At 32.7% G+C, this 10,230-nt stretch overlaps 1 protein-coding gene across 1 annotated transcript in view; it reads right to left on the bottom strand.

Annotated features, from left to right (window-relative positions):
- Positions 1–1,503: 1,503 nt before the first annotated feature.
- LOC106791479 (neural-cadherin-like) overlaps positions 1,504–10,230 on the bottom strand; it is a gene marked incomplete at its 3' end in the record, with an annotated part of 36,912 nt that continues 28,185 nt past the window's right edge. Inside the window, exons 11-14 of the mRNA XM_014757125.1 lie at positions 9,516–9,706; positions 3,868–4,057; positions 3,406–3,588; positions 1,504–1,734 (exon numbers count right to left, since the gene is read on the bottom strand). Of these exons, the coding sequence (XP_014612611.1) occupies positions 1,504–1,734; positions 3,406–3,588; positions 3,868–4,057; positions 9,516–9,706 (795 nt within the window). The remainder of the gene's footprint in view (positions 1,735–3,405; positions 3,589–3,867; positions 4,058–9,515; positions 9,707–10,230) is intronic.

Raw genomic sequence — 10,230 nt, 5'->3', positions numbered from 1 at the left:
ACTATGGTACGTTTGCTTTGGGGACCAATCAACTTTTCACTTTTCGAAAGATCATAAAAATCCTACGACTCGGTTTGATTTCAACCCGGCTTTTGGCTCTTTTCCATCTGCGAATAGATTTTTTCCCTTTCCCTCTATGTTCTCTCGACGTTATCTCTCGGAATTAAATCCTAATCCCTCATCTTTATCTTCTTTTCCTGGTTTTACTCATTGGAAATATTCTTCTTGTGAAAAAAAGGAAAGGTAAAAAAAAAATAGGTAAACCTTTCTTTTTCGTTGAGACAGAAAGAAAGAAAGAAGCTCGTATTCTCAAAAACTAACGAGTTCTTCTTTTAAATCTTTGAAGCGAGAGAGAGAGAGAGAGAGAAAGAGAAAAAAAGAAGATTTTACTTTTACGTTGATATAAAAAACCTTTGACGAGAATCAACGAACTTAGATTTGCGAAACGCGTAACTTTAATCGGTTAATACGAGTTTCTTCAACGCAACCATTAACTTGAATACGTTGATTTGGATTAATTGGAGTTGTAGTATCGTTAGTAATTAGAAAATATTTTGTTAATTAACAATAACGTCACTAGCTAAGTTTTCTTTTACATCGTTCTCTTATAAATTAAAAATGTCTCGAATATAAAAAGTATTATGTTCATTATCTAATACTACCTTTTTTTATATTTAAACAGACCGGTATATTTATTTCATAGCCGTATATTTCACGAATTAACGTATTTGATTAATTTACGTTAACGTATATGAGAAAAGAAAAACGTTGTAATAATTAAAAATGTATTCCTCCTTTTCCTCCTTACTTTACGTAATTTTCTTTGGTTATATAAATAATTGTTTGAGGACAAAAATCTTCTAAGAGAATTAATCTTCGATAATCATGGACAAATATTAGTATGTGTGTGTGTGTATAATAAAAAAAATGGAAAAAATATGAAATCTGTAAAAGTTGAACGAGAAAACAGAATACATATATATATATATATATATATATATTAAGAAGCATTAAAATGAGAAATGTAATACTTTAAATAATGCATCAATGCTATTTAACTTATCATTATTAAATATATTTATTCGTGTCCTGTGAATAAATAATTATTTAATAGAAAATCTCTCATTAGAAAAAGAGTAACGTAATCCCACATATTAAATAAATCTCTTTGAGAATACTACTGCCTAAATAAAATATGTTATTATAAATTTTTAATTACATTAATGTACATATCACACATACACACACACACGGAATTTAATCGATAATCAATATTTTACTGTCTAAATGTTTACATTTATAATTGAACTACAGCTTTTACGTTAATAATAATCGCAATAGTATTTAATCAATGTTTCAATATATATCTTTTGAAGAAAAAAAAAATATTATAACGTTAAAATAAAAGTTTCATATATCTAATTAATTACAGTTTCGCGACAGTTCGCCATTGAAAATTTTAATATTAAAGAAATATTACAAAGAAAAATAAAATTTTAATATCAAAGTAAAATTACAAAGAAAAATAAAAAACCATGACGTACCTGAATTTGGTTGGCCATTGTTATTGGGTCTTGCTGATGGTGCTCCATCTCTGGCTTCGACCTCGAGAGCATAAGCGCCTTGTTTCTCACGATCGAAGACTATTTTAGTAAAAATCTCACCAGTTTCACGATTAATCTCGAAGTAATTCTTTCCTTCGTTCCTGTCGCTGTCCACTATATAATACGTAACCTGTAAGGATAAAGAAAAATTTACGGCTTTTGTTCTTCCCATAATCTTCCTTCAATTTATTATCCTATATCTAATACGTGATTACGTAGTACGTTTGTATGGAAGTTGATTAAAAAAGTGGGATGACTCATGAAAGCGAATAAAATATAAATGTCAATTTAATTCGAGTTAATTGTGTTTCAATCTATAAATATTGTCTTTATTTAATATTCACGAATATAAAAATAAGAAGACAGAGCTTAGACAGGCCCAACCTAATCAATCGCGAAGCTTTATTTTCTCTTTGATTTTATCAAATAAGTTTTCTTTTTCCCTTAAAGTAGGAAAAAAAAAGCAAGCCCCAGACACTTGGCAGAGACCAATCGATTTTGTCCGGTGCAATTAGAGAGATTGGAAAAAACTACCGGAATTTTCGATTCTCTTCTTTTTTTTCTTCTTCTTCTTCTTCTTCTTTAAATTGTTCGCTGAATAATTATTTCCTATCAGTGGTGCGAGGATATGCGATTGAATGATTATTCGAGACGAATGAATGAGCTCTCTCTCTCGCATGTTCGATAAGCGTAAATAATTCTTTCCTAGCAATTGTGATGGTAATGTACGATAAATAATAATAATAATAAACACTGTGCGAATGAAAAATAAGACTTTAGTTTGTTTTAATAAAAAATCGACAAAAAAGAAAAAGAAAAGAAAAGAAAGAAATGTATTGGAAATAATATAAAACGGTTGTGTTATTTCTGAACATATTTTTCCTTCAAATTGTGTGTATGAAGAACAAACAATATATGAGATGATGTTCAATAGAATGGGAAAAGATCTTAGACGGTATCGAATCGTTTTGAAAATATCTGAAAGTATCTTTTCTAGGTCGATGAACCGATCAAATGTAGAGGTATATCGAAAGTATATACATATACAGAAAAGTGTTTCGTTCGTTTTCTCTATGTGAGGTTGCTCACGTCGTTACTTTTATCATGAAAATAGTCCTTTTCTCTTGGATATCAAAGAGCAACGATAGCTCCCAGCGATCGTACGTTTCCACGTAGCTACTTCGAATAATAGACATTCCTAAGAGACTCGTTTCAAGTCTCGATCCTCAGGTTCGTGTATAAGCTTCTTGCTATATGCGACCTACGAGTCACGTAACCAATTCTTTAACTTCCGAATCCTAAAAGATACGCGCTCAAAGTTTCTCAAAAGATCCGCGTTGTATGAGAATTTCGTAGAAACTACGATTACAATTTCTACGAGTACTTTGTATTTCCTCTGTAGAAGAAGGGAACCCTTCCTTTTCACGTAGATAATATGCTTTTCAACTAAAAATCCAACGTAATAATACTTACAATGTCTTAACGTATTTTCTTTCTAACCATTGCTAGAAATTTCAATTGAAATTTCAATGGTAATAATAATAATAATAATAATAATTAAAGATTTGAAAGATAATGTTTCATAATGTATTGTATTACGAATCGTTTATAATATCTTGTCTCATTTTCTTGTAAATAATACATTTCGTCAATAGTAATAACGAATAAATTACAATTGAAATGATAAATTGTTTTGATATTAAAATCAATTTTGGAAATAAATATGCTCGAGTGTCGATTGTATCTTAATACTTTGTTGAAAACAAATGGTTAAGAGAAATGTTAATCGGATCAAACTTACCTGATTGTTCGGGTAAGTACCATCCTTGTCGATGGCGTTGACCTGAGTAACCTTACTACGGATTGGTTCACCCTCTAGCACGGTCTCCTGTTCACGTTCGGTGAAAAGTGGTATCTCGTCGTTAACGTCCTCCAACATAATGTGAACCGTCGCTTCTGATGCAAGTTGTTGCGCTCCATTGTTCTATGGAAGAACATAATACGTATATGACATGTATGTAAGCGCAAGAGTATATGAATGTGTATGTTATATCTATCAAAGCGTGTCGAACAACGAGATCTCACGCACATTATTTTCGATACTACGAGCGTCATACCGTAATTTATCGTCATATTCTATATATCAAATTTTCATCCGTATATTATAGCGAGTCTTTTCTTTTATTTTATATTTTATTGAAAAAAAAAAAAAAACAAATTATATAATAATTTAAATATATCATTGAAAATATTCTACACATACCTCAACTCGTATCGTCAAATTGTATTCCTTTATACTCTCGTAATCCAACGGATGATTAACTTTGATATCCGCCCACGTTACTGATTGTTCAGCACGTTGCTGAAGATAAAAGGTGTGATACTTGTTCGTTTGTGCCGTAGAACCGGGCATTAAGTGGTAAAAGACCGTTGGATTATTTTCGATTCCAGAACTGTTGAGACATACACACGAAAATTAAACGTTATTATCGGAATTTAATGAGATATTAAAAAAAAGAAAATAATAATAATAATAATAAGGGTTAACTGGTCAAGCGATTATCGAATCGACTTTGAAAATCAAACGGAAACGGAAAATTTTAAACAGAAACGAACACGGAAATGTATATTATCGTTATAATAGATAATGAAAAAATATAACCAAATAAATCAACTATTACTTTTTACTATCGATATAATGTCTCCAAATGAAAGGTCTCATCATGCGAAATATCAAATATATAATATACACATACGATTATAATAAAGACGAAAAAAGGAACTTTTACTTAAAGAACGAAAGTCAATCGAGAATAAAGTATCTACAAATCTTATCTCGTTTTTTTTTGTTTTTTTTTTTTTTTTTTTCCAACTTATATAGATTACTTCCTTTCAAGTCGAAAAAAGAAAAAACGAGAAAGATCGTCGTACGTTTTCAATCTCGTTACTATCGTTCTTCTTCGTCTATATACTCAACGAAAAAAAAGTAATCTTTAATATTAAACAAATCGAATATATGAAATCAAATTTATTCTTAATGCGATAAATTTAGTTACCCTTTTTTCTTTTCTTTTTCTTTTTCTTTTTTTTTGTTTCTTTTTGCAAGCGAGAAGAAATCATCGAAGAATTCGGACGATTTCCGATGATTTTTCGTGTTATGTGAATATTCGAATAGTTTTCTCTATAGTCGGCAGAATAATATATCTTTTTTTTTTGGTTTTTCTTTTTTTTCTTTTTTTTTTTCTTTTTTATTTCCGACTCGTCGTCCGTATTTTCCGTTTCTATGATAATGAGAGTAAAACCGTGGTCTAAAGGGTTTCGATACATTTCTATATGTTTTTAGTGTGAGCCTGATACATAACATAGATATATTTTCGACAAAAGAAACAAAAACACCATATAATAGTGAGAGAGAGAAAGAGAGAGAGAGAGAAAGAGAGAGAGAGAGAGAGAGATAGAGAGACAGTTGGCATGATCGACGAATACACAACGATAATGAACACTAGCTACAACTCCCTTCTCCAATACACAATTTCTGCCTTGTTTCAGGCACGAAATGATTGCACTGACAAATGTTAGTTTGGCTGTTTGTCATTTTCGTATTTACCGCTGGACTCGTTACGACCAACTTTTCTATTATTTTCGTTTAATTTTGAAATTGTGAAAAAATCTAAATTAATAATGTAATTATATATTTTTCCTATACAAATTAAAAGAACAAAAAAAAAAACAAAAAAGCTAATTCATCGTCCTGAACTACCTTCCTAATTACATATAGCATCATTAATAATGTTCATTTTTCTAAAATATTCGATAAATTATCTCGATTCAGTTACATTCGCTAAGGGAATTAGATATGATTGATTCATAGTAATTATCACGCGTATGAATAATAAACGAGATTTCGTGTTACATCACGTAAACTTCATTAACGCCCAAACTCGAAAAAGAATTTTCTCCGAAAATTGTCGAGAATCACATCACGTAATCATCATCAATAAATTAAAAGTCTCCTAATAAAATACGATCCAAATATTTTACCTATGTAATTATAAATCTCGTTCGTTTTTCTTTTCATTTCGATCGGTCTTACTATGAAAACAAAAGAAATATATCTTAGGATTAAAATGAGAAGTGAAAAAAAAATCAATGTATTACACGAGTAAAAGGGGAAAAAAAAACGTAAAAATTGAACCTTTCACATTAATCCCAGATACTTTTTTTTCATTTTATTTCGAAGAAAAAAGGGATAGGGGAATCAAATAAAAAAAAGAAAAAGAAAAAGAACGAGATCGTTCGAAGGGATCCAGACAAACAGACAGACAGACATACAGACCACACACACGCATACACACACAGACCCACAGTGGCACGTTGGAAAAGAACGGCCCTGTAGGATGTGCTTTCCGAGTCATACGTTGAACGTCCGAACAGAACGTACGGTTCATCGATCCGTGAAAAGGATGGAAGGGAAAGGGAGAGAGAAATCCATTCTCTATCTCTATGGACCCCCCTCCCACCCTCCCACCGACCACCTACAAACTCACACTGGTGAACCATACGTTTCTAAAGGACTCGGCGCCAAATTAATAGCACCGTTTGTCAGTCGAGAATACGTCGGCATTAGAGAAATCTCGTACTATTACGTAAAGAGGAGCTTTATAGAAACTACGTTTTCAAATATCTCGAAATGTGTGATAGGAGGAATTCAATGGTGTACGCCTGTCAAATTTGTCATCCTACATCCTTTGAGAATATTCGATGACTCTATTTATTCATTAAACGTCTACTCGTTCGACTACTAACCAATTAATTATTTTTTCGCGACTCGGACGTTTTTCTTTTTCCCCCCTTTCAAATCGATGACTATTTTTTCCTTTTTTTTTTTTTTTTTTTTTATTATTTTTCCCCCTATATAATATACCTTGAATATTTTATATTTTAAAGTGAAAATATTTGTTCGTTTTAATTAACCCTATTTCTATTACTAACAACCCATATGCGTGTCGTACAGTAACGATTAAACGTACGAGTAATATGAAAAGAGATACTATATTTGTAATACGAAAAATACTTTACAAAGAATCGTATGATCTTTATCTGAATACATATAAATGTAATGAATAAACGTCTATCATTTTTCTAACGTTAATGAGATGTTAATCCCTTGATCGTTATCTCATAAAGAAAAAATCCTATGAAAACGAGTCATTCATTACTTCCTTTTTAGATTCTTTTTTTTTAATCTGACAAGAACAGAAAATTGACCGGTCGTGTATGTCCAGCGGATATATACCTCTCATTTCGCGTGTAAGTACATACATACGTACATATGTATGATGTTACAAATGTATATGTGTGTTTCGGTTAGTAGCGCTAGCTCGAATAAGCACGATCCCTTTTACCTTTTGCAACCCATGTGCTTGCGCGTGAACAAGTAATACTACGAGATCCATAATCGTAGTAGCTCGTATGTGCTTTGTATATAAATATATATGTGTGTGTGTGTGTGTTTGTGCGCACGAAAAGCATCGTTGAAAGGAAAGATTTACCTGTATATCCCGAATTATTCTATTCGAACGAATACACACGAACGAGACTAATAATACGAAGCTTTATCTATGATACACACACAAGAATATTATCCTAATGGGATATATAATCCAATCCTAGTTTTCAATCATAGTCTCTAGTTTTTCACGTATTGTTTATACGTAAAATACTAACAAACGACTGGAATTGTGAAATGTGTTAGAGAAAGAGACAAAAATAGAGAGTGAAAGAAATAGAAAGAGAAAGAGGACGTACACAAAGTACCCGTTAGTATATATCGTTTCCTCTCATCATGGATCCACGAAAAAACATGATGCCATTTGTATTTTTCTTTTAGTTACAAATACGAATATAACAAGAAAGGACCAAGTTGTAAAGTCGCGTTCTCGAAAGTTCACAAAACGCAACATTTGCCATACTTGTCATAGTTAACTCTTTACTCTCGTAAACTTGTCACATTTTTACTACCGTGCTCGAACTTTCCGTTTTTTCTCCGTGGTTTTTCTTTTCCTTTTTTTTTTTTTTATTTTCCCTCCCCCTTCCCCGCCCCTCCCCTCCACCCCGGCCCCTTATCGATTCTTTTCTTTTCTTTTCTTTTTTTTTTTCTTTGCTTTCTTTCCTTTTCATCATCCGGATTTCCGAATTTCTGAAAAACTCTCGTTAAATCGCGTTTCATTGCTGTTACACAGGGCAAAACAAATTCGTTTTCGTCGACAAAAAAATTACTACGAATAACACAATATACGTACTACGCTCTCGAGTAGAGAGAAAAAAAAAATTTTGAAAAAAAAAAAGTGAGACAAAAAAAAACTATAAAAATGTATGACATGATGATGTAATTATGTTACGTATACATAATGTGTTTTTTTAGACGATAAACCTAACGCATGTAATTTTAAGCAACTCGTGTAACGCATGCCCAAAAATGAATTATCGATGGCATTCATGAAAAAATACATCTCGCTGATCTAAGGTTTCGATAAAATATATATGCAAATCTTTGCGAAACTGTAAATAACCAAAATTTGGGAGAAAAAACGAAACGTATGTCGACGTATTCTAAAAATGAAAAAAAAAGAAGAAGAAGAAGAAAAAAAATTAACTATGGCGTCTCTGACGAGAAAAAAAGAAATGCGCTATTTGTTTTGAACACTCTCATCACTGTCTTCGAATTACACGTATATTTTGTGTTTAAAGAAATTTAGTTGCTTCATCCTACGCGTACTACTACCATAATCAAATGGACAATAATAACATCGTCGAAATATAGCTCTCTCTCTCGAGATATAAAGAGAGAGAGAGAGTGAGAGAAAAAATATAAATTTTGAAAAAAAGCCAATCCGATGTGCAAAACGATGGGGGAAACAAAAACAAAAATAAAAAAAAAAAAAAAAAAAAAAAAAAAAAAAAAATAAAAGTACATCGAAAAGAAAAATGCAACTATCGACGTATCGATTGGGATCACTATATTTTTGGTGGGAGTGATTTCTGGTAAGCATCTAGTCGTAAAACATGCCCAAAAAACTGTTTACGGCACACACGCGCACGCATATTACACACNAAAAAAAAAAAAAAAAAAAAAAAAAAAAAAAAAACAAAAAATACACAATGGTCAAAAAGACGCGTGAATGTGAGAGTGTATATTTTTGGTGGGAGTGATTTCTGGTAAGCATCTAGTCGTAAAACATGCCCAAAAAACTGTTTACGGCACACACGCGCACGCATATTACACACGCACGCACGCACACAAACACTCACTATCTGCGTATACAAAATTTTACGTAGGATTTATACGTAATGAATAATAATATGTTCCAAAAATTACTACGGGTCTTTGCTAAAAATTCATTTTTCATCATGTGACGTGTATTATTTTGATTCATGATTGTTGCATGACACGTGTTATTGTTATTGTCGCGTAAATTTTCTAATCCAAATAAACAAAAATTTAGAAAAATAATCTATAATAATCTCGTAACGTCAATTAAAAGAAATACTTCCCAAGCGATTGTTATTTTAAGAAAATAAAATATCTGTCATCTGTATCGAAAGAGAGTGATCTAAATGGTAGAAAGAAAGGTACGTAAACAAATTAATCGATAAAAAAAAAGGAAATTCTGTCAATGTCAAAAACAATGATTTGTATTGAGAGATAGAGAGAGAGAGAGAGAGAGGGGGGTGGGAGACAGGGTTGGGAGTATTTAAGCGTGTTTATGTGTGTTGTATGCGTGTGTATGCGAAATTCGTACACAATATCAATTAATAACGTGCACAAGAAACAATATACTGCCACGAGATTGCGTGCAGGGCGGCGGGTTCGTGCAGAGAGCCGCACGGAGCATTAACAGTGTGACAGACCTGGCTTTAACAGATACAACTTTAGCCCCAACGGCCATGTTCTCTCTACAGTAGATCGGGCCATACACTACGTGGTCCCATACGGGCGGATTATTCGCACGGTCCACAACGTCAATCTGAACCTCCACCGTTCGCGACATTGGGTTGGCGCCCTTGTCTTGGGCCTTCGCCTCCAGCTTGTATGTCTCGCGCTACGCACCAGACCGCGAGTGTATCGCAAACGGGAACAAAAAACAATCGGTGTTAGTGTCAAAGGTTCGAAGCTCTCGTGACAGCGATATTTGATGGTGGTGGTGGTGGTACACTCGTTCTTCCACCCTTTATTTAAAGAAATAAGGAGCCTAAATCAGAAGAACTGATGATGAGTTGAAACACGTTCTTGCTTTCTTGCTTGCTTCGTTTGTTCTTTCGTAAGTTCGTAAGTTCGTAATTGTTCGTTATTTATTTTTTCTTTATTTATTTTATTTCGTTAGTTCCGCTGTTCACAGATCTCGACGCCTTGAAAAACAAACAAAATTCAAAAAGAGACAGAGAGAGTAAAAGAGAGATAAAGAGAGAGAGAGAGATAGAGAGATAGGATGTGAGTGAGAGAGAGAGACCACAAATGGTCCAACACAAAATTGGCACGAGCAGCAGCTGGAGGCTAAACGAGATATATAGATAGATAGATAGATCCTAAAGGGTTAAAAATGGGGGAATGGGGGCTCTTCAAAGG

The sequence above is a fragment of the Polistes canadensis genome, unplaced genomic scaffold, assembly GCF_001313835.1.
Source record: "Polistes canadensis isolate GaletaPanama2010 unplaced genomic scaffold, ASM131383v1 scaffold_311, whole genome shotgun sequence".
NCBI classification, from domain to species: domain Eukaryota; kingdom Metazoa; phylum Arthropoda; class Insecta; order Hymenoptera; family Vespidae; genus Polistes; species Polistes canadensis.
This window is presented reverse-complemented; position numbering and strand designations above follow the sequence as displayed.